The sequence below is a fragment of the Mytilus galloprovincialis genome, chromosome 1 (assembly GCF_965363235.1).
Source record: "Mytilus galloprovincialis chromosome 1, xbMytGall1.hap1.1, whole genome shotgun sequence".
Lineage (NCBI taxonomy): Eukaryota > Metazoa > Mollusca > Bivalvia > Mytilida > Mytilidae > Mytilus > Mytilus galloprovincialis.
This window is the reverse complement of record NC_134838.1, coordinates 117,574,567-117,600,482: the sequence shown is the minus strand read 5'-3', so window position 1 is coordinate 117,600,482 and position 25,916 is coordinate 117,574,567. Positions and strand designations below refer to the sequence as shown.

Below are 25,916 nucleotides of genomic sequence, written 5' to 3'. Positions count from 1 at the left end.
AGAAGAGTACAGGTATATATTTTTTTTATAAATCGATGAAGCTTTTCAAGAGACCATTGTATAACAAAAAATTGTAATTAAACTAAAATTGATACATTGCAGTCAGTTCAAAAAAGAAATATGTTTTACAAAACCATGAAACTTCGTGCTTCATGGGTGTCTAATGAAAACCTGTTCTCTGATTGTGTATATTAATTTCAGATGTGTACATCACTGATTACAAGTTTAATCAACATATATTTAAATGACAATGCCAGTATAGATTTAGTCAATGCCAGACTGAGAGAAGTCTGTCCTACATTGTATAGCTCTGATGATGCTACATGTTCAAAGGTAAGGAGTATGTCTAGTTTACTTTAGTTAGGTGAGTTGAAGTTTATAGCATTTTGGGAAAATACACACAAACAGTATTTGTTTGAAAAATGCTGATGAATTTATATTTTTATACATTTCAAGAAGTGGGAGCCTTAAAGTGTTTCAAAAAGAATTTGTTATATATCACTTATCTGTTTATGGTAACTTAAGAATGTGATATGAAAAGGGAAATAGTTGCTAAATTTAAAAAATGGTGTGAAAAAACAATTACAGATATATGTAGAAACTTTTTTAAGCATCTCAAAATATTCCTATAAAATAATATGAGACAGGCATTACCTGTAAATGGGGACTAAGTTTGTATTAATTTTTTTTGAATTAAATCATGTTGACAAAAGAAACGGAAATGCCGTAACGTTTCCGATATTGGTTCTGGGTTAAGTTCAATATCGTAGCAGCTACGTAGCCGCTACGTAGCTGCTATCAATTTCTATGTAGCAGCCAGTCTATAGCTACACGTTCAATAGTCAAAAACTACGTAGCGCTACGTAGCAGCTACGATATTGAACGCGGCCCTGTTGTTAGGGATTTAGATATGACGTTATTTAATTTATGACGTCATATTCAATGTAAACAAAGAAACACTGTTATCATGGGTTACGTTTTTTTCATATCAAACAATTATTAAAAATGATTGGGTGTTGAATTCCTTCCTATATTTGTTGATATGTTGATAAATATACATTTATTCAAAGTCTCATGCAAACAAGACCGACTGGAAACATTTGTGTGCAGATACAGACCGGAAATGGAAGTAGATCTGAAAAAAAAGTTAATGATTTTTAGTTCATTAGTAGAATGAAAAATTCGGGAAAATTTCCCGAAATTTTTGATTTTTTTTTTTATTAATGATTTTTCTACCGTAATTGGGGACTTCGTCCCCATATTAACTTTTTCAGGCCAATGAATTACTACAGGCAGCTAGAGTTAATCAAAATCAAACAGAAAAAAGAAAACAGCTGTTGGAATCACTTAAGGTAAGAATTTAGAATAGCTATTATAGAAATTTTTTTTTTAAATGAAGATTTTGTATGATAAGAATTCAATTTTAATGCATGTTTAATGAAGAAATAATTCTTGTCGGTCATATACATTCTGAGTATACAAGAAGCCTGAAAAAGCTCAGATATATTTCAATATAAGAGGATTCTTTAAAAATGTATTACACAACAAAATAAATAAATAGACAAAAGGGACAGAGAAAGTCATAGTAAAAATAAAATATAATTACACCAAAAACAAAGTATGAGCTCTAGCATGTAGAACTTACATTTAGATTGGAAAAGTAAGTATTTTTTTTTATAAGTCATGGGTTATAATTTGAAATTTAAGAATTACATAATATTTTCTCATCTTTTTTTTTGTTTTTAAGTTGTTTCATTGGTATCTTTTACTATTATAAAAATAAAACCATGTATAAGTTTATTAATTGTCGAGCCTTCGACTTTAGTCGAAAAAGCGAGACTAAGCGATCCTACATTCCGTCGTCGTCGGTGTCGTCGTCGTCGTCGGCGGCGTCCACAAATATTCACTCTGTGGTTAAAGTTTTTGAAATTTTAATAACTTTCTTAAACTATACTGCATTTCTACCAAACTTGGACAGAAGCTTGTTTATGATCATAAGATAGTATCCAGATGTAAATTTTTTAAAAATAATATTCCATTTTTTCCGTATTTTACTTATAAATGAACTTAGTTTTTTCTGCGGGGAAACATTACATTCACTCTGTGGTTAAAGTTTTTAAAGTTTTAATAACTTTCTTAAACTATCCTTGGTTTGTACCAAACTTGGACAGAAGCTTGTTTATGATCATAAGATAGTATCCAGAAGTAAATTTTGTAAAAAAATAAATCCATTTTTTCCATATTTTACTTTAAAATGGACTTAGTTTTTCTGCGGGGAAACATTACATTCACTCTGTGGTTTAAGTTTTTAAAATTTTAATAACTTTCTTAAACTATCCTGGGTTTGTACCAAACTTGGACAGAAGCTTATTTATGATCATAAGATAGTATCCAGAAGTAAATTTTGTAAAAAGATAACTCCATTTTTTTCTGTATTTTACTTTTAAATGGACTTAGATTTTCTTCCAGTTAACATTACATACAGTCTACAGTTAAAGTTTTCAAAACATTTATTAGATTCATTAACTATCCTAAATTTTTACCAAACTTGGACAGAAGCTTCTTACAATCATAAGATAGTATAAGAGGAATATTTTTATTGATTTTTTTCCTCATTTTTGTTGAGCCTGCGATTTACAGCAAAAGTAGGCGAGACACTGGGTTCCGCGGAACCCTTACAAATTTTTTTGTATAAAAGAAACATGTTCAATTATTGGTGTTTTGTTTTGAAGTTGTACAAAGAAGTCACCCAACCTCTACAGCTTCCAGGTGTATGTAATTCATTTGCATTAGTACATTTCTTTGAGGGGATTGTTGACCTTTGTTTGACCTTGTCTGCTAAACGAGACCCACAGCAGTTAGCGTTACATTACTATCGTAGTGGAGAACCACAAGAGGATCTTCAAGGGATGACAGCTCATTTAGCAAGGTACAAAGGACCACATTAAATTATTCACCATGCGGTTATTAGGGCCCCGCCAAAGGCGGGTCCCCTATAGTGATCAGTCTGTCTGTCCGTCCGTCCATCCGTCCGTCCGTAACACTTTGTGTCCGCTCCATATCTAGAGAACCATTATGATTTCATACTTTATACTTTACATATTTATTAACTTCCACCAGAGGGTGTGTCATGATGTATGTACAACTTCCTAGGTCAAAGGTCAAGGTCAAAAAACTTTGGTTTCAGTTGACAACCCTGTGTCCTGTGGTGAAGATCGTGTCCGCTCTATATCTTGAGAATCGTTATGATTTCAAAGTTTATACTTGACATGTATATGAACCAACACCAGAGGGTGTGTCATAATTTATAAACGACTGCCTAGGGCAAAGTTCAAGGTCAAAAACTTTGGTTTCAGTTGACAACCCCATGTCCTATGGTAAAGATTGTGTCCGCTCTATATCTTGAGAACCGTTATCATTTCAAAGTTTATACTTGACATGTATATAAACCAACACCAAAGGGTGTGTCATAATTTATGTGCAACTTCCTAGGTCAAAGGTCAAGGTCAAAAACTTTGGTTTCAGTTGACAACCCCATGTCCTATGGTAAAGATCGTGTCCGCTCTATATCTTGAGAACCGTTATCATTTTAAAGTTTATACTTGACATGTTTATAAACCAACACCAAAGGGTGTGTCATAATTTATTTACAACTTCCTAGGTCAAAGGTCAAGGTCAAAAACTTTGATTTCAGTTGACAAACCCATGTCCTATGGTAAAGATACAATTTTTTAATGCACATTATTCACAGTGGGGCCCACAGAGATGGCTCCCATCTCAATGATATCTAGTTGATGGGTGTTTTTGTCTTTATTGTCGTTTGAGGTACAAAAATGTATATTCCTAATCAAAATCAAGAAACACTTGAAAAAAGTCAAGGTTACATGTGTGTTTCTCTTCAGTTGTTATACTGTACAGATTATCATATCTTTTTCAAAAACTCTCATAGCAATTTGGTGTAGAAAAAAAGGCTTTAATACCATGTCCAAAAACAATTTGTGATCATTATAAGAAACTTTTATATTTTTGCTGTACAAGTCTTGTTTTTTCATAGTTTTAAAGCTACACAATAGATTTTAATACTCCCAACGATGAAACATGTTAGAAAGATTTTTGTACGTGAGTTAACTTTTAGTTTTGATATGATAAAATTTGTATATTTATGGATATTTGAATCCTCGGATTATTTATTCTTTGTATTACTTTGACCTTAACTTTTTAAGGGTAAGAAAGTTAGAAATTGCAAGAAACTGGATCATTTTCTATGCATTCTCAATTTGGTTTGAATAAAAAATAATGTTTTGACAACTCCAATTGTTGTATGACACCAGAGGAGCAAAGTTATTGGATTTATTCAATATGTTAAATTACCTGTTTTTAATTTACTGGGAAATTACAGTATTTTATTCAACCAATGTCATATTAAGTTGAAAGGTTAGCAAATATATTGTTATATATCAAATTTTCATTTCAATTTTTATCGATTGTTTAAAAAAATTATACTAAAAATTTACTGATAATCATTGTTTATTTACAGAATGGAATGTTACAACTGTATAACAGACACTCTTGGATACCTGATGTCTGCCAGTGTATCCCATCCACAGGCACCAAGTATACCTAAGGGGCCAGGACCCCCTCCAACGCCAGATCCAAGCATACTAAATGCAACTGATGCGGAAAAATATGTAAGGATAAAGATACCAAAAACAAGTCAATAAGATTTCATGATTATTGTTTTGGCTCCATAATCAATAAAACAGTTCAGATAGTCCTTTTAGCAACATTAACTTTTACCTCTGGTATATGTATGTCTTACACAATTCATTCGATCTTGACTTGGTTTATTAATGTTTAATTTTTGTGTTTAGAATATATTATAAGATACCATATGAATAACTTTTGCTTTATTTGTTGTATAGAATGATTCTAAGGTGGATATGTCCATCCAACAGGGTTGAACTGACATCACTTTTAAAGAATCGTTGATGATTTTGACATTTTTGTAGTGCCTGCAGTATGAGCATGATCTCAAAGACATTTTTTTATGAAAGATATATGATACCTGGGTATTTTTATTTTACAGAAATCCGATGTTTTCACATTGGCATTACGGTCTAAAGATGAACTGTTCCATGTTGCTTTATATGATTGGTTATGTAATGGTAACATGACAGAAAAACTATTAGAGGTAGGTACTTAATACAAACAGAACTTACCTTATATGTTTACTTCATTAAGGATAAGTGTGTTTAAGAAATATTTACTTCATGCCATGCTCTATGCTTATTTAAGCATGGGTAGACAGTATATTTATGAGATGTCTTTAAACAGAGAGTTGGAGAAGTGTAAAATGTTGACAAATATATTGCCTACCCATGTTAAAATTAGCATAGAGCATGGCATGATAGAATTATTTTAGTTCCAACAGGAAAATTCAGAACTTATGTTCTTGAAGAGGACCTATATTATGCAATCAAAAGGCATTCATTTTGTTATTATAAAGCCCAAACATTGTGAAAAATTTACCAACATGATAAACAAATGAACAGATACATGTAAACTTACTTTTAGAATGACTATATTTAATTTCCTAGCTAGCAACACCAAAACAAATGTCAATATTGATTTCCAGTTTTGTTCAAAACACAGCTGAAGTTGTAGTTTCAATTGTGATATCAATCATGTGCAGCTCATGTTTTATTGGAATTAGAACAGGGCTTTGTTTCCAAAGTGAAAGAAGAACTTTATATTTGAATGCTAAATAGACTAAGCACTAAATTACATTAAGGAAATGGTGTGGCCTTCCTGTAAATACCTTTCTAAGAACACTATATTTCTATGTTTTACTGATAAAAAGACACTGACTTATTCCCTGTAGTGTAATTACTCCTACAGATATTGAGACTCAACATACTGTATGGAGGTATACTTGACAATTTGTTAATAGTTTTTGTTAATACAAACTTTTTAAATTACTAGGTGCAGTCTCCTTTCCTAGAGAGCTACTTGAAGAGAAAAGCTGGGTACCAGGGTGAAGCTGTACAAGCATTAGATATGTTATGGAAGTATTATGAGAAGCTAAGAAACTTTCCAGCTGCAGCAAAAATATTGTCAAAATTAGCAGAAAGACATGGGTCAGTGATATTCAATTTTTTTTAAAACCCTGTCTTGCACATGTTCTTACTTATGTTAAATACGTTGTTGATAAGTATCTTTTGTTAATGAGGTTTGGTTTTTTTGGATTGGAAATAATAAATATATATAATACAAATGCAAAAAATAAAAAAATAAAAAATGAAAATATAATTTTATTAAGTATATTCTTTGTATATAAAAGTGCTTTACTGAATTTTCCTGCAGGAATTCTCAAACCAAAAAATCTAAATAAAAGGTTATGACCAAAAGGGTCATGCTATTCACTTACCAATATGAATTTTCTCTCTATAGTACTAGCTTTTATATTTCTTACTTTAGAAATGATGTTCGTCTGCAACAGAGAATAGAATATTTATCTCGTGCAATTATGTGTGCTAAAAGTTCAACCACTCATATCAGCTCAGCAGCAGATGGAGAATTTCTGCATGAATTAGAAGAAAAGATGGAGGTTGCTAGGTTACAATTACAAGTACAGAAAGCTTTGAGTAAACTTTCCTCTAGCAGAATGGAATGTCAGGAGGCATTAAATCGTCTAGATTCAGACCTGCTTGATTTGACAATAGTAAGTGCCCTATTTACATGTGGTTAACGTTAACAAACTGTCTACCTCAATCATAAATTGTCCATTGATTAATAATGGAGAAGCATTCTGCAAGTACTTGTATTTCTTTCCTCTGCAGTTAATATTCTAAACCAATTAAACACTACAATAATTTTTAAATGGTCAGAAACTTCATCAAATATTATTTTATACTAATTATGTAACTTCTTTGCAATATTAAGTTTATATGAATTAAAACTATAAAATTTGTCTAAATGGACAAAAAAGGAGTAACATAAAATCAAATATTTATAGTGTTTACATGCTTTTGGTCCTCAGTGCTTTTCAACTTTGTACTTGTTTTGGCTTCCAAACTTAGCGTCACTGGTTAGTCTTGTGTGGACATGGCGCATGCTGGCCTAATAAATTTTAAACTTGGTACATTTGTTGGCTATTATTCATTTGTTTCTCTGTCCTATATTTTGTCTCATTTATTTATATTGTAATCCTGTCATGTAATATTGTCCATTTTGTCAAGCCTTTGACTTTTGTTGAAAAAGCGAGACTAAGCAATCCTACATTCCGTCGTCGTCCACAAAATTTACTCTGTGGTTAAAGTTTTTGAAATTTTAATAGTTTTCTTAAACTATACTGGATTACTACTAATCATGGACAGAAGCTTGTTTATGATCATAAGATAATATCCAGAAGTAAATTTTGTAAAAATAATATTCCATTTTTTCCGTATTTTACTTATAAATGGACTTAGTTTTTCTGAGTGGAAACATTACATTCACTATATGGTTAAAGTTTTTAAAATTTTGATAACTTTCTGAAACTATCCTGGGTTTTTACCAAAATTGGACAGAAGCTTGTTTATGATCAAAAGATAGTATACAGAAGTAAATTTTGTAAAAAAAAATAAATTCATTTTTTCTGTATTTTACTTTTAAATGGACTTAGATTTTCTGTCAGGAAACAACACATTCACTCTGTGGTTAAATTTTAAAAAAAATTAATAACTTTCTTATACAATAATCAATTTGTACCAAACTTAGACAGAAGCTTGTTTATGATCAAAAAACTAGTATCTAGAAGGAAATTTTGTTAATATTTTGTACCTGTGTATCTGTATTTTACTTATAAATGGACTTAGTTTTTGTCTCGCCTTGACGGAATTAAAATTAAAAAAAGGCGAGACATATCTTTGTGATAACAGTTTATTCTTCCAATTAACATTACATACAGTCTGCAGTTAAAGTTTTTAAAACATCTATTAGATTCATAAACTATCCTGGAGTTTTACCAAACTTGGACAGAAGCTTCTTACAATCAAAAGATAGTATCAAAAGGAATATTTTAATTGATTTTTTCCCCTCATTTTTGTTCAGCCTGCCATTTTCAGCAAAAGTAGGCGAGACACTGGGATCCGTGGAACCCTTATGAATTTTAATGTTATTATAAACATTGCCATTAAAGCGGGAGGTTTGACATGCCACAAAACCAGGTTCAACCCACCATTTTTATTTTAAAATGCCCTGTACCAAGTCAGGGAAATGGCCATTGTTATATTATATAGATATAGGAAGATGTGGTGTGAGTGCCAATGAGACAACTCTCCATCCAAATAACAATTTTAAAAAAGTAAACCATTATAGGTCAATGTACGGCCTTTAACACGGAACCTTGGCTCACACTGAACAACAAGCTATAAAGGGCCCCAAAATTACTAGTGTAAAACCATTCAAACGGGAAAACCAACGGTCTAATCTTTATAAAATAAAAAAAGGAGAAACAAGAAACAGCGGCGGGATTAAACGTTTTAATGGATCCAAATTGTAAGGACCATTGAAAGCATGTATTTTATCTAAAACCTCTAAAGAATTTTTAACACTCCAAAAATAATTAATACCATTATTTTCATAAGCTTTATTACAAAAGTTAATAACCAGTTCTTTGATAGAAGTAAGGGAGGTAGTTAAAAGCACTGATAGATTAGTAGTAGAACACTTACTCGAATCGGAGATGAAACGGAATTTAAATGGTCTTTTGTGTAATTTCGGTAACCAGTACATGGTAGGGACTTTCAAATGTTCGGAAGATGCTTTAAGCTGGGTAGTGGCAGTGGTATGCTTGTTAATGATTTGACTCTCTGTGGTGCGCACTGACCTGAATGTAGAGGAATTGATAATTTCGTTTTGAAGAACTTCCATGTAGTATATGCGTCACACCACCACTACATTATTGGCTGCCTTGTCTGCCAGTACGAACACAAACCGCTCTTCGAGTACCTTGAGTTTGTTTTTGTCGAGCCTGCAACTTTTGTTGCAGAAAGCTCGACATAGGGATAGTGATCCGGCGGCGGCGGCGGCGGTGTTAGATAACTTCTTAAAAGCTTTATATTTTAGAAGGTGGAAGACCTGGATGCTTCATACTTTGTATATAGATGCCTCATGTTACGAAGTTTCCATCAGTCACATGTCCAATGTCCTTGACCTCATTTTCATGGTTCAGTGACCATTTGAAAAAAAAGTTCAAATTTTTTGTAATGTTGAATTTTCTCTTATTATAAGTAATAGGATAACTATATTTGATATGTGCGTACCTTGAAAGGTCCTCATGTCTGTCAGACAGTTTTCACTTGACCTTGACCTCATTTCATGGATCAGTGAACAAGGTTAAGTTTTGGTGGTCAAGTCCATATCTCAGATACTATAAGCAATAGGGCTATTATATTTGGTGTATGGAAGGACTGTAAGGTGTACATGTCCAACTGGCAGGTGTCATCTGACCTTGACCTCATTTTCATGGTTCAGTGGTTATAGTTAAAATTTTTGTGTTTTGGTCTGTTTTTTTCATACTATATGCAATAGGTCTACTATATTTGTTGTATGGAATGATTGTAAGGTGTACATGTCTAGTGGGCAGATGTCATGTGACCTTGACCTCATTTTCATGGTTCAGTGGTTATAGTTAATTTTTTGTGTTTTGGTCTGTTTTTTTCATACTATATGCAATAGGTCTACTATATTTGTTGTATGGAATGATTGTAAGGTGTACATGTCTAGCGGGCAGATGTCATGTGACCTTGACCTCATTTTCATGGTTCAGTGGTTATAGTTAAATTTTTGTGTTTTGGTCTTTTTTTTTCATACTATATGCAATAGGTCTACTATATTTGTTGTATGGAATGATTGTAAGGTGTACATGTCTAGCGGACATGTCATGTGACCTTGACCTCATTTTCATGTTCAGTGGTCAAAGTTTAGTTTTTGAGTTTTGGTCTTTTTATCTAATACTATATGCCATAGCTCAACTATATTTGGTGTATGGAAATATTTTATGATCTTTATGTCAGTAGCGCAGGGTTCTTTTGACCGTGACCCCATTTTCACGGTTCATTGCACAGTGTTAAGTTTTTGTGTTTTGGTCTATTTTTCTTAAACTATAAGTAATAGGTCAACTATATATGTTGTATAGAAGCATTGTTAGCTGTACATGTCTGCCTGGCATGGTTCATCTGACCTTGACCTCATTTTCATGGTTCATTGGTCTTTGTTTAGTTATCTTGGTTAATGTTAAGTTTATGAGACAGTTGTAATAAAGGTTTATACTTAGGACTATCAACATAATATCAATGATTAGTATAGAAGGCGAGACATTTCAGCGTGTGCACTCTTGTTATTCTAGAAATGGGAATATCATGGTTCCTATTATTAATTTCAGAATTGTTATCTAAATGAGATATTCAAATATTAACAGCATTCATAATTTTATTCAAATAACTGTCTAAACCTTTTTATCAGATTTTTCACGTTTGCAATAATAATTATAGTTCGTTTCTGTGTGTGTTACATTTTAATGTTGTGTCTCTGTTGTGTCGTAGTTCTCTTATATTTGATGTGATTCCCTCAGTTTTAGTTTGTAACCAGGATTTGTTTTTTCTGTTTCGATTTTTGAATTTCGAACAGCAGTATACTACTGTTGCCTTTATTTATAGATATTAATTCACTTTACTTATGCACTACTGTGGATTCATTATTATTCTAGGAGTACCAGTACAATTTTTGTGGATTTTCTGCATATAGGCAAACCACAGTTTTAAATGTTCAACAAAGAATAAATATGTTTACTCAATCAATTGCATACTGTGACACAGGTTAAAACCCGTGATTGACTTGTTTCTTCAATCAACAAAAATAAATGAATGCTTAGTATAAAGAGTTGTTATGAATGATCGATTATTCACACTAATAATTAAATTTGTTTTGTTTACAGTTGTATGAAGACTTTGCTGACAAGTTTGATTTATCTGAATGTAAATTAGCAATAGTCCATTGTGCAGGATTGTATGATGTAGTTCTAGTCGAAAGTTTGTGGAAAGATATTATTGATAAAGGTATTTCTAATTATTTATATTAATCATCCACAGTTAAATCAGTTATATTAAACTTACACAACAAGTATTGTACTTTACATGCAGATTTTGTAAAGGTATTTTCAGACAATCTGGGTGTTCCAATCTCAGGAAATTTTCATGAAAATAGACCATTTGAATTGTTTTTCATTTACATTTCAGAGCTCTTTATAGCTGACTATACTGTATGGGCTTTACTCATTGCTGAAGGCCATACGATGACCTATAAATGTTAATTTCTGTGTCATTTGGTGTCTTCTGGAGAGTTGTCTCATTGGTAATCATACGGCATCTTCATAGATGCCAACCATTACGATTTTTCCGTAGTTTTTCCGATTTTGCGATAAAAACTACGCTATTACGGTCAAAGTCGAATAGTTACGGATTCCCAATCATCGACGTTCAATTTTGTAAAACGCGGATTTTTATCATTACTTTTCCGTCCTGGTCCAGTATTTAGGAAACGCCAATGTAATGCTTCCGGTTTCTCGGGAGTTATCAACCTATTGTTGGGTAACTAACTGACTTCCGAAGAGGCAAACTTGCATTTTATTAAGTAGCTTTCCCGCTTTCTCTACTTCTCCTTGACAAAACAAAAATGTTTGAGTCGAGAACATCTGAACAATTAATGAATGGAATACATACTACAGACAACATGTTATATGACAAATTTTAGTGTACATCACTTTGCAACCACTCGTCAGTAATTTTTATTGGTAAATGCACGTTTATGAATGATTACTGAAAACTTTTCAAAAATACGGAAAATTTGATAGTTTGTTACTGATTGTGTCAAAAGGGGGTTGGCATCTATGCATCTTCTTTTTTATACATGTTGTATTTTATACAGAAACATGCCCTCTCAGTTCTCCCCTAAGGAAAAAGCTTTACCTTTTTCAATACACATTTCAATAATTGTTCTTATATATGTGATAATCTTTTTCAGAAATATTAAGTACTGGAACAATGGATGGAAATGCTAGAGTAAAAAATCTGGACTTGAAATTAACAGCTGTAGGGAAGCTGTACATAAAAACAGAAAGATATTTCCCTTCAGGTATAACATATAGAAATTGTATACTTATTCCAAATAACTAAACCCTTATTCTTAATTGGGGATATAGTGTTATATATGTCCATTTTTCTGTCATTCTCTAATCCAACAGTTCTCTTTCTTTATTACATAGGTAGATATTGGGATTAATTTTGGTTTATAACTTAATTATTACCGAGTCACAGATCAAGTTCACATTTGTTTACTTGTCTTTGTTCTGATTATTATTCTTGTAAATCTTGAGCACATTTTTAGGTTCATTTGTGTATAGTGGTGAGTTATTAAAATTTATCATATACTTAGCATTGATATGATAGCTTTTGCATATGTGTAATGAGCAGAAGTACACAAGCCATAATTTCCCACCCGGGCTGATAACCCATATCAGGTGCATCTCGTGCACAAAACCCATAATAGTGCCTCTCGTGCAAGTTACTTCCGGTGTTTCCGGTATCGGTTGTTTACTTTTCCATTGTGACGTCAGATGTTTTCTATGACGACGTCAAAATTTACGGGAACTTTTGTGGGGATAGTTTAATACTTGCTAGCAAATGCCATTGACAATTATGAATCATTTTATAGTACAACAAACATGGAGTAGTAATGATCGTAAAACTCTTCCAAATTTTCAATGTTTCAAAATGCCTCTATAGGAAATGTTACCATAAATATATAAGGAGTTAATGATGCTGTTGTTGGACAACTATAGTATATTTGATTCATAATTTTAATTTTCTTTATGAAGTGTTTGACTGTTTTAGTTATTGCATTAGTTTATTTGCCTTACATAAAACTATTGTTGGAAGTATATGATAAAGCGATTAATACATGGCCTTTTCCATATCAGCCTGGGTATCATCCCTCGACCCATATCAGCACCTTGACTTCGTCTCGGGCTGATATGGGGGTCTCAGGATGATACCCAGGCTGATATGGAAAAGGCCATGTATTAATCTCTATATTCATTTTTTTTCTACAATTGATAAAAAAAAATGATGGGTGTTACATCTTTCTAGGAGCATATCCATTCAGAGTTGTGACTGACTGTTTAGGAAGAATTGCAGTATGATCAATTATCACATAAACATATAAAAATCTTTTTATTGCAGCTTTCCTCATAAAATATTTGGAACAAAGAAGTTGTGAAATGGGACTGAATACAGAATGGGTGTTTGAATTGATGTTAGAGACAGGACTAGCACCATCTAGAGTGTTTGAAATCTATGATAGATTATTTAAGTCTAGGGTAAGTCTATTAATCTATACAGATAACACTTTGTGTTCTTTGTTTAGTTGTAAGTTGTCCTTTTTTAGAATGATAGGATTAATTAAAGTGCCTGATTACTAAGGGGTTGTTTAATGACCTTGACTACCCATGAGGTAGTTGCGTCTTGGTTTAAACTCTGTAATATTACCAGTAATACAATAATGAATGTTGCATTGATATGTTTTTGTGTATTTCAGCTGATTAAAAATTTGGTTATTAGGATTCAAATGAATTCTCCCTAAAGCATATCAATTGATTATGACCATATATGTAATTTTTCATTAACAATTGTAGGATCCATTCTGGCTGTCAGTTCAGAAACCTCTGAGATTGCTGGAAGTTCTGTGTAAACTTTTATGTCATTTAGTGGCAAATCCAGCTCTAATACCAATGTATGATAGGTAGGTATATTCCATTTTATTAATATGAGCATCATCATTTGAGGTACCAAGATTCATCCTGGGCCTAATTTATAGTTGAAAATAGGGTTTGACCTATTGTTTTAGCCTTTGATTAAGAAGCTATATTTATTTACAATTAATTTATTATTTGTGTAAGTGTCAAGTTGTTTTTCAATTTTGTAAAACTTTCTTGTCACATTAAATACCTAAATTTTCAAAAGCTGGTGTTCATAAAAATATATAATAGTATTAACTTTTAGTAGGTTTTTTTTAAAATTAATAATTCCATGCTGTCTGTTTTCTAGGAGAACTTTTACAACTGTGTGCCTTGATTCAGTGGCAAGTTACTTGGTAGAACTACAGGCTATGAGAAGTACAGAATCACATATAAGACTGATCAATCAGTTTAAAAGACTTCAGTCAGAACTGGAGCGATTGTGACAGCCATAAATCTGTAATGACATTATATGTAAATTATTGTGTAAAGTATTGTCAATAATCAAATTGATTAAATTACCAGCCATGTTTTTATTTTGCAAAGCAACTTAAAAAAAAACAACATTCTGAGTTGCAGCCTAAATTTAAGTTGGCTTTTGATTTATTGACCATCTTCTCAACAAGTTAGCTTAAGATCACATTCAACAAGCCTCAATGCTATGAGCCACATCTTCGTATATCAAGCACAAAATTACATCCAGTGAATTTGAACCTTTTGATTAAACTAAAAATCCATTTTAATGAAAATCTTTACTTTGAGGTAAGTAAAAATTTTTAACATTCAATGAGCATCAATATTAGGTATAATAAATATCACTGAATTTATATAACTTTGTGTAATGATGCATCAATTGGTGTATATCAGTATCTCTCAAAAAGAGGGTTACTTTTCCTTCATTTGAAAGTTTAACATATGGGGTTTTAATCAAGCTTTAACCTTGCCCAATTCTATATGTGTCTGTCCAAAATCGGGAGCATGTAGTTTCGTGATTGTCGGTGGTTCATGTCGGTCATATTTGTTTTTTCGTAAATTGTTTTATTATATATTAGGCCATAAGTTTTCTCAAATGTTTGATATTTTCATGTCGGGGCCTTTTATGGCCAACTATATGACATGGGTTATTGTCATTATTGAAGACCCTAATATTGCCTAAAATTGCTTGCATCCACTTCATTTGAACTTCTGGTGGATATTTGTTTCATTGGTTATCATACCACATCTCCTTATTTTTATTTTTTAATAATAGATCACCTATGTTTATTTATGTCAGTGAATTATTAAAGCTATGTTTATCCTTGATTTAATTATTGCCATATTCATTAACTTACATTGAGTCAATTAAAAAGAATAAGTTTATTTTAATATGAAATAAAAATGTTCTGTGGTTACAATAGAATAGATGGCATAACTTGGCCTACAGTGCTGATTGTATCATGCATATGCATAAAGTGTTGCCACTTGAAAATAATATTTTTTCTTGCTGCGTTGAAGACCCATTGGTGGCCGTTGGGTTGATATCTCTTTGGCATATTCCCCATTTCCATTCTTAAATTTAAATTAACATCAATGAGTTATTAAACATTTTACAGAAAAAAATCTTTAAAATAACTTAATTTGAAATGTTCATTGAACTGATAAAAACTTAAATGAAATGATTGTGTGATTCTATCATTGTTATACACATCATAAGGTTCAGATTTAAAATAAATAAACATTGAACTTGTATTGCTTACAGGTTTACCTGTGTCCTTCAATATTCACCCTTTTTCTACAAATGTTTATGAGGCCTTGAGACATTTAAGTTATGTTTTTGTATATTGATCAAGACTAAATTGCATTTTCATGACATTACACCTATTCTTGACAGAATTGTGTTTTATGAGCATAAATTTTGGGTATAAATATATAAACTGTCAAAAACTTTTGCTTTGTTTTTTTTAGAAAAAAGCATCTTATCTAGGTTGTAATCGTTATTCTAAACAGGAAGGGTATGATTGTGTTATCATGTATATTCCAAAGTTGATATGTGAAATTTGTATTTAATTTTTATTAAAGAAGGGCAATCTAACAATCTTATTGATAATGATTGTACATAGTAGAAAATGTCTAAAATATCTTGATCATCACTATTTATATATGAAAATTCAAATGAATCATTTGTATATGTAAGTTCAAATGAATATATATAAAAAAAGATGTGTTATTATTGCCAATGAGACAACTCTCCACAAGGGAATAAATGACACAAAGTGACAATTATAGGTTACTGTACGCCCTCAAACAATGAGAAAAGTACTTACTGTATAGTCAGTTATAAAAGGCTCCAAATGACAAATGTTAAACAATTCAAACGAGAAAACTATCAGCCGAATTGATGTACAAATAAATGATCAAAAAACAAATATGTAACAAAGCAACAAATGATAACCACTGAATTACAGGCTCCTGAAATGGGACAGGCACATACTGGTACATACAGACTGGCTGGGTTGAACTTGTATGAAAGGGCCAACCCTCCCATAACCTGGGACAGTGGTGTAGCAGCACAACATATTAAGAACAAACTATAATAATCCGTTGAAAAAGGCTCAACTCATCTGATGGATCAAAAAAGAAATACAACTTACAAAAACACAAGAGTTGACAACATGACAGTGACTGGTACTTGTACATCCAAAAAGACACTAAGAACAAATCTTAGAGTACTCTCAGTTACTGACACCAATAAAAACCTTTTCAAATAAGTTTATTTAAAGGATTGATAAATTTACCAAGATCTTTTCTTAATTTCTTGGCTAGAAGTTTTCTACAGATACAACCAAACATCAGAGGCATCACTATTCAAGATAAAAAAAAAAGCTAACTTTGATTTTGTTACGCTAAAACTTGTGTAGAAATTAGGGGAGGTCTTGTTTGGTGAAACAATAAATTTTATGTTCCTTCCTTTGAGCTGAGTCAGTGATGAGGAAATTTCTTAGAAATGCAAAATGAAGCGCATGTATTATTGCATAGACAAAGAAAATGTTTAACTTCTTTAAAACTTCTGGGACCTTCTTCTCAAAATATTCAAATAATTTTCAGTTTAAGTTCAACCTGTCCTAGTCGCTCCAAAACATCATTTAGTTGTTTGGAATGGTCTGTTAAACTCAAGTTCAATATCATATGCAAATTAAACAAAAGTGTCTTCCATTTTAGACTGGAAAAGATTGATTCCATATATCTTTGAAAACAACTTGAAGCATTTCATTAGGTAAAAAGCCTTTTGGTTTATACAAACTATCCATAGTTGGATATAGTTGCATTTTTGGCACAATCATTTTCATTCAGCTGTATCTGCCATTAACCACTTAAAGGGTCAAAATAGAAAAATCTTTGAAAATTACAAACAGTCAAGGCACATATCAATTCTAGGAAAAGGATATGCATCCTTTGAGGGTATATCATTTATTTTCCCTTAGTCCATGCACCATCTTTCAGCCAACATTCTGACTGACTTAAACAACTGCTGACAATCAGGCAGACACAGGAGAGAGAGGCCAAAGATACCAAAGGAACATTCAAACTCGAGTCGAAAATAAACTGACACAGCCAAGGCTAAAACAAAAAAAAAACCAAATAACAGTACCCAAAACACAACAAAGTAAATTTAAGACTGAGTAAAACAAAACACACCATATCAAGGTGATCTCAGGTGCTCTGGAAAGGTGAACAGATCTTGCTTCACATCAGGTACCTGTAGGGTTGCACATGTAAGTACACAGGCTGATTGAGGGGCAGGGCAAAGACTGGTTGTCCTTGAGGGAAAGTTTGGTTGATTAATTAGGAAATCACTAAAGTTTGACTGGAGAGGGCCCTCTTTTAGGCAGTGAGACACATATAGTTATTTAAAAACATTTATCAAAGTATAAATAACCATTAAGAATTATCAGTAGCAAAAAGTATAAATAACCATTAAGAATGTATCAGTAGCAAAAAAAAAATAAATTTGAGCATCCATGCATTTGTTGCAATGAAATCAAATCTAAACATGTATTTGTGTAATTTATTTCTAAAATCAGTCAGTGACAGTCTAATGCTATATGTATGCATAAAAATAAAATCTGAGTTTTTAAATGTGTTCACAGGCACTTGTCTCAGAATTGTTTTTTATATATACTTAAAGTCATAATAAACGAGTGTCTGGTGAAAAATAATGTTATTCCAATTCTTAAACCAATGCATACAAACATCATAAACTAAGTCTTTTGTGCACAATTTATCATTTTTTTTTGCATAAATTTCGTATAATCGTCAATTTTTTTTCAATCGGTCAGTGTTGTGAAAATATGGCAGGTAATTAAAGTTTGTGTTTTGAAGCCAAAGTTTAACGATTGTCACCTGTTTGTCAACAATCAACAAAAAAGCATGGATATTGAGCACGTGTTTAACATGTACAATCAGATAATAGTTTATTTTAAGGACATCAATGCGTATTGCGATCACCGGATTTTTACGAGATGGGTCACACGGAGGTCACTTTGCATCATAAAATATGTCAGGAAATTGCTTGAAGGAAGCAATTAAAATAAAGTAAACTTCTTCTTAATATGAACAAATTAAAGCATTTTCTTCAGAAAAAAGTACATAAGTTTTATAATGAAAACTATCCATTGAGTTATAAAAAAACATATGCATTATTTTTTTTAATTTGAGGTTTCTCATGACTTTAATATAGGTTATATTTAGGTATATATACAAAAAAATCTGAGACAAGTGCCTGTGAGTGTGTTGTAAAGAAAAAGAAAAGTTAAAAATCTCTTGCATCATAAATTTGATAAAATATTATACAAAATAACAAAGTCAGTCATATAGCTTCAAAAAAAATTAAATTAAACTTGCTTTGAAATAATATTCATTAATTTGAATTGCATATATATATATATATATATGTAAACAAACTAGTTTTTTACTTGGCTTCCACTAACCAATGCCAGCAAAATAACACATTTTCTATTTAAGCACCAGCAACAAATTCACTATATATTGCTGGTGCTAGTCAAATGGCCATATAGAAATAGCCTATTTTGTCGGCTTGAATTAAGATATTTTGATTAGAGCTGGCAAAATAGCCAATGCCTTATTTTTCTCTCATTTGTTTTATCTTGAAAATACAATGTTGACTCATCGGAATATTAAGCAATGTTGGATTATTTAACATAGTCATAAATCATTTATATTTATTTAAAGAATAAAAGAGGACCCAAAATAGAATAATGTTTCTCTGCTTTTTAATATAGTAGCTTTGATTTAATATGCTAATCTGTGTCAGTTTTCACTGTGAAACCAGATGCTCTGCAAGGCGCAGCTTTATACGATCTCAGAGGTTGAACCCTGAACAGTTGGGGCAAGTATGGACACAACATTCAAGCTGGATTCAGCTCTAAATTTGGATTGTGATTTATTAGTTGATACAGCATAGGTTTCTGACACAGAATGAATGTAGTCTTATGAACTTAAAATTATTTTTTTTTTGCCTTTGAGCAATTCACTATGCTGTTGAATATTAATCCTCTCAAAAAAAGTTTGAAGAAATTTTCTTTTTATTTATGAATAAAGGCAACAGTAGTATACCGCTGTTCAAAACTCATAAATCCATGGACAAAAAACAAAATCGGGGTAACAAACTAGAACCGAGGGAAACGCATTAAATATAAGAGGAGAACAACGACACAACACTAAAATGTAACACACACAGAAACGGACCAACCATCAGACAAAATCCCACGAGAATAACAAATATAACATCAAAACCAAATACATGAATTTGGGATAGACAAGTACCGTGACACGTCTTATCGCAATGTGAAAGTACACTCAAAAATAAGAGAAAACAAACGACGCAACGTTAAAATGTAACACACACAGAAACGAACAATAATATAACAATGGCCATATTCCTGACTTGGTACAGGACATTTTTAAAGGAAAAAATGGTGGGTAGAACCTGGTTTTGTGGCATGCCAAACCTCGCACTTTAATGGCAATGTTAAATATAACATTGAAATGACAACATAATATTACAGGACTACAATACAAATAAATAGAACGTATTAGACAAAGAAACACATGATTAATGAATAACAAAAAGCATCAGGTTTAAAATTCAATACGTCAAAAACGCGCCTCGTCCACACAAGACTCACCAGTGACGCCCAGATATAAAAGATCGAAATCTGAAATGAGAAAAATTGAACCCCACCTCCCCCAATTTTTTTCTCACATCCCCCTTTCCTTTATTCCAAAACTGATCTCAATTCAAAATTTCTAATGGAGTTTGCAACAATAACTACTCATAAAATATTAAAATGTAAAAAAAGTGCTTGTAATCACTGAATGGTAAAGATTGTTTTAATTTATTAGGTTGTAGTAAAAGTGAATACACATTGTATATTGTATAAAACAATGATTTAAGTTGATTCAATTACTATTCTGGACAAAGAAAGATAACTCCAATTTTCAAAGAATATTTCATAAAAACTGTGCAATTGAAAATTTCTTGCTATTGTGCAATATTGTGCAATTAGATATTTCTTGCTATTGCGCAATACTGTGCTGTGCAATTGAAGATTTCTTGCTATTGCACAATACTGTGCAATTGAAGATTTCTTGCTATTGCTGAATACTGGGCAATTGAAAATTTCTTGCTATTGCACAATACTGTGCAATTGAAGATTTCTTGCTATTGCGCAATACTAATATAATAATGTTGGATCCTGATTTGGACCAACTTGAAAACTGGGCCCATAATCAAAAATCTAAGTACATGTTAAGATTCAGCATATCAAAAACCCCTAGAATTCATTTTTTGTTAAAATAAAGCTAAGTTTAATTTTGGACCCTTTGGACCTTAATGTAGACCAATTTCAAAACAGGACCAAAAATTAAGAATCTGAATACACGGTTAGATATGGCATATCAAAGAACCCCAATAATTCATTTTTTGATGAAATCAAACAAAGTTTAATTTTGGACCCTTTTGACCCCTAATTCGTTGGGACGAAAACTCCCAAAATCAATCCAAACCTTCCTTTTGTGGTCATAAACCTTGTGTTAAATTTTCATAGATTTCTATATATATAAACTAATACCAAAGTTATTGTGCAAAAACCAAGAAAAATGCTTATTTTGGGACCTGTTTTTGGCCCCCAATTCCTTAACTGTTGGGACTGAAACTCCCAAAATCAATCCCAACCTTCCTTTTGTGGTCATAGACCTTATGTTAAAATTTCATAGATGTCTATTTACTTTTACTAAAGTTACTGTAGAGTGCGAAAACCAAATATCTTCGGACGCCAACGTGATACCAATATACGACCAAACAATTTTCAATTTTTGAGGTCGTATAAAAATTAGTAACATAACGTCATTTCAAACGTGTTTGACGATCTCGACCTATAAAAGACAAATGACCCCTAAACCAGGTGAGCAAAAAATAAAAAAAAAGAGATAAAAAGAACAAAGAAAAAATCCGAAATGTTCCGATCAAACTCTTTTATTTAGAGGTAATTTTCTTTCGCCACATCAATCCTCGGGTTTCTTCTTTACTTGGAGCCAATTATTTCAAGCCGACAAACTAGGACTAAGTCATAGATGTTTCAATCATTATATTTAAAATAGGACAGAGAAGATCAACGCTATGGATCCATTTAAAGGCATTGGAACACTATCATTTGAACCTCAGGTTGTTTTTCAATTTATATATAATACGAGGCAGTTGTTAAAGCACAGGGGCTTGTTACAATTGCCGGGTTTACTATCCATACGAACCCCTGAAAAAACAGTGTTTTTTTAGGGGTTCGTATAGATAGTAAACCCGGCAATTGTAACAAGACCCTGTGGTTAAAGACTGAAAGAGGGACGACAGATACCAGAGAGACATTCATGATTCAAACTCAATCATATATAAAAAAAATAAACTGACAACGCCATGGCTTAAGAAGAAAAAGACAAACAGACACACAAAAGTACACAAGACACAACATAGATAACTAAAGACTAATCAACGGGAACCCCGCCATAAATTGGGGGGTGATCTCAAGTGCCCTAGAAGGGTATTTAAGCAGAAACTGCTCCACATGTGGCACATGTTGTATTGCTCATGTTACAATAATAAATAGTCTAATTTGGTAGGTCACATTAGTGGAAAGGGAACAACATTGTAGTTTCGACATTAAGAACATACCTGATATCATCTGGGAAACAGATTTTCTGTAACTCACTGTCAACTAACTTGTGGTGTGACTGTCAGTCAAGATTTTCAAAGAAACAATTTCAACTTCACCATTTTGAATTCTTGGTTTAAAAGCTTCCTTTTGAGCAGCAACCCTCTATCAAGGATATCATGAGAGGATAAACAAGCACAGGAATATCTTATCAGTTGGAGATTTATGGAGTTGGAAACAACCCCCAAAATTATGGCAAATGAGGGATATTCCTTAGATTCATAACTTTTGAGAAAATATGGCCATATTTACACCACAAATTTCACTTTAAGGTAACAGACAAACCTGTGCACCTGGAAAGGTTTACGGGCATGACTGGACCTTGATTTATAAAAAGTAAATACATTTTTAAGTTTTAGAATACAATGTATTTAAAACTTCATTGGATTTTCTATTCATTTTGTTTTCATTCCTTCATAATACACTAAGTTCAGAGTGTATTCCCTCATTTAGTAAATGTTGTGAGTTGTTTTGTATATGTAGATAGAAAATAGACACCTGCAAGCAATAGGTGATTTAAACTGTGTAACTGAGGGGACTATATTAAATGAAACACAAGTGTACATTTATTTTCTTGTCTTCTGCAAACTGGAAAATAATGCACAGCAAAAACTAGGCAAGGTTTTGATTTTTGAGGCATGAACTACCTAGGTCCTGCCATGTCTTAATTTCTGTAAAATATAAATCAAATGTTCCAGATATTTGGGTCTTATAAATTTGACAGATTTTGGTGCTAAATTTTATTTTATGCATGTACATTATGAAAGTGAAGACTTCAATTTTTGATGTCCTAATTTGGAGTCTTGACTGCACCTTAAACCTAAGAAACATGACTATAAATAGCCTGAGGTTGAGGGAACATGCATCAATTTCGAAATACATACCAAACAGTTGACTTCTTAAAATATGGAAAACCATTGAAGCTAAAAACAGTATTTTGGGGTTTAATGTGATAGCCTCCACACATTGTATGTCATCATACTTTTCTAAGTGTAACAATCAATTAATGAAAAAAAAAATGAAAATTGCAAGATCTTTGTGCATGTTGAGTAAATAGAGTTCAACTGTTAAAACAAAAATGGTTATCAAACTAAAATCTATAAAAATAAATCCCTGGTCAGAAAAGTCAAAACTATTCTGCCAAATTTCGAATCATTTTTTTAGGGAAACTATGGTGTCAGGTGATGGATTTGAATGTTTAATGACTTGGACAATGACTGCTTTAAAAAAAAATGTGGTAGAATTAGACAAATGATTTTTTTAATTTGCAGAATGATGATGAAGACGATGAAGGGATGGAGGGTTTGGATGTTTTATCTTCACTGGTGGCAGGACCTTCACAACCTACAGAATCAGTGGTAGAATTGGACCAACAACAATTAAGTTCTAATGAAGCGTTATCAAGCATGATACATCATTTAAAACTACCTACAAAAGATGTCACTTTTCAGTATTTAGAAGGTAACTTATCTAGTAGTTTTGTACATTTTCATTTAATTAGACAATAATTGTTAATCATGATTATGTTAAAAACTTCTCATAATTGATTCTACTGTCATCATTTATAACATTTTATTTTAACAATGTTACTAGCTGTATCTAGTATTATGTACATTTTCATTTTAGACAATGACGTCATTATCAATCATAATTATGTTAAAAAACTTTGCATAATTGACTTAACTCTTATTATATACAACAGATTCAGATTCAATAGTTTATTTAACATTTAAAGTGTTGTAATACAATTTTTTTTTTTTTATTCAATATTTTATTTAAGTCTCATCTCACAATAATGTATAATATATCATTATATTTAGTTTACACAGGGACTTTCTATACTAACAGGACTGGTCACTTATAACAATGTCTATACAAATTATCAAACTCGGCCGTAGCTGATGTCACATGACTTTATAGCAAATCATTTCACATTTACGAAGTGTTCTTCATAACTATATGTTCAGGTTTAACAAAAAATTGTTTTTATGAAATTTTATACATTTTGTCATTGCAAAATGCTGTTTTTTAAAAGATTTCTCGGATCGTTTTTTAAATGTTGATTTTTGAACTTTGAGGTATTTGTTCGTTGAATTTTCAGTAGCCGCCATCTTGTTTGATATGGAAACCATTTTACACAACTGGGATGTTCTTTAAAATGATACGTCTAAGTTAAGTAATTCATCATTCTTTCAAAATCTTATATTTTTTGTCATTGTAAATGGCTATTAATCAGATTTTATATTAACAACTAATAATAATTATATAATTACAATGAACTGTGAAATACACAAATAACTGCTAGCATCGTACATATATCAGAGATATGAAACTAAGTTTATTGTAGGGTGGTAGCTTTAAACAGGCGACTTAGTAATCGTGAAAATCAATAGGGGTGAGTCCTGTTAGTATAGAAAGTCCCTGGTGTACATGTATACAAAAAATCTTAGCTTTGTCAATTCATGAATATCTTTTCCCCTTAACCTATAAAGATTCATTGTTTAGTTAAATGATACATGAGTGGTTGAAATTCCAAATTATGTCAAACAAATTCACTTTCAAGGTGGAATTATTAAAATTTAAGTTACTTCTATCATTTAGATGCCATAATTTATGTTTTTATATTTTTCTATTATGCAGGAAAAATCAGTTTTGAACAGTTCAGTCAAATAATGGAAGATAAAGAGGGAGAGGGAGAGAAAGTTTTTGCCAAAGAACCTGATATAGATGATGCTGATTACTCACCAATAGATAGCCCTGTGGAAGAGGATTCTCCAAAGAAAAAAAGTAATTACTATTTAAGATAACATTTATAAGAAAGGTGATTTGTGCAAAAAATCAATGGAGAAAGGCACCTACCAAAACATAATGATAAAAAATGAACATCTAGTTGTCAATATATGACTTTCAACAATGTGTATGTTTTCCTATTATATATAAAGCTATAAGGTTTGCAAAAATATTGAAAAGTTCTGTCAGTTCATTCATTATTTAACACACAAACTTCTCTTTATTGTTTAGTATAATGTTATGAAAATAAGGAGATGTGGTATGATAACCAGTGAGTCAAATATCCACAAAACATCAAATAACAAGAACATAAACGTCTACATGTAAATGTACAGCATTTAACTACTATTGGAAAGTCCCTACCCTATAGTTTGCTATGAAAGACTCTGGCATAACAAAATGTGAAACAATTCATTTCAATGTAAGACAGGTTTATAGAACAAAAATAAATCAAATGGAAAAGCCCTTATTTTTTTGAAGATCCTATTTGCAGTATGTTATGCTTCTTCTTAACATGCTGTTGATTTTGAGTCTATACATTTCAGAGAAAGGAAAACAGCCAAGAAAGGTACAGTTATTTTACCAACATTGAAAAATAGGGAGAAAGCAAGGGCTCCATGAAAGTTTTTATAGTTGTTAATGTTCCAACTTTTTATGTATTATTTGTTTATAAAAGTGAATATGCTATGGAAACAAGTCTAGGAAAATAAATTAAACCATTTTGATATGGTTCATATTTAGAGGAAGATAATTGTGCAAATCAAGATTAATTACTCTACCATGTTTATTGTATTTGATTATCCATTATTTTTACATGCACTCACAAACTCAATATATATTGTTTTCTATCAGCCAAGAAAAAGAATGACAGATTTACCCAAGCATTTAGAAGGATTGATGGGTGAAGCTAACATGAAGTTTGCTAAAGGAGAATATGATGAGGCCATTTCTATGTGCTCAGAACTTATCAGAACAGGTGTGGATCTTTGTTTTTTAATTCCCTATTTAAAAATTAAAAATGCAATCTT

General features: G+C 31.7%; 2 protein-coding genes across 3 annotated transcripts in view; both read left to right on the top strand.

The window, feature by feature from the left end:
• Nucleotides 1–15,908, top strand: part of LOC143054085 (nuclear pore complex protein Nup155-like) — a 43,630-nt gene extending 27,722 nt beyond the window's left edge. For both annotated transcript variants that reach the window (XM_076226972.1, XM_076226982.1), the window contains 12 exons: nt 202–333; nt 1,275–1,352; nt 2,733–2,929; nt 4,538–4,688; nt 5,087–5,191; nt 5,983–6,137; nt 6,478–6,721; nt 10,979–11,099; nt 12,064–12,174; nt 13,281–13,417; nt 13,733–13,839; nt 14,145–15,908. In XM_076226972.1, the coding sequence (XP_076083087.1) occupies nt 202–333; nt 1,275–1,352; nt 2,733–2,929; nt 4,538–4,688; nt 5,087–5,191; nt 5,983–6,137; nt 6,478–6,721; nt 10,979–11,099; nt 12,064–12,174; nt 13,281–13,417; nt 13,733–13,839; nt 14,145–14,280 (1,674 nt within the window). In that variant the 3' untranslated portion in view covers nt 14,281–15,908. The remainder of the gene's footprint in view (nt 1–201; nt 334–1,274; nt 1,353–2,732; nt 2,930–4,537; nt 4,689–5,086; nt 5,192–5,982; nt 6,138–6,477; nt 6,722–10,978; nt 11,100–12,063; nt 12,175–13,280; nt 13,418–13,732; nt 13,840–14,144) is intronic.
• Nucleotides 15,909–21,397: 5,489 nt separating this feature from the next.
• Nucleotides 21,398–25,916, top strand: part of LOC143054077 (general transcription factor 3C polypeptide 3-like) — a 37,135-nt gene continuing 32,616 nt past the window's right edge. Inside the window, exons 1-5 of the mRNA XM_076226961.1 lie at nt 21,398–21,557; nt 23,370–23,559; nt 24,739–24,885; nt 25,434–25,456; nt 25,741–25,864. Of these exons, the coding sequence (XP_076083076.1) occupies nt 21,513–21,557; nt 23,370–23,559; nt 24,739–24,885; nt 25,434–25,456; nt 25,741–25,864 (529 nt within the window). The 5' untranslated portion in view covers nt 21,398–21,512. The remainder of the gene's footprint in view (nt 21,558–23,369; nt 23,560–24,738; nt 24,886–25,433; nt 25,457–25,740; nt 25,865–25,916) is intronic.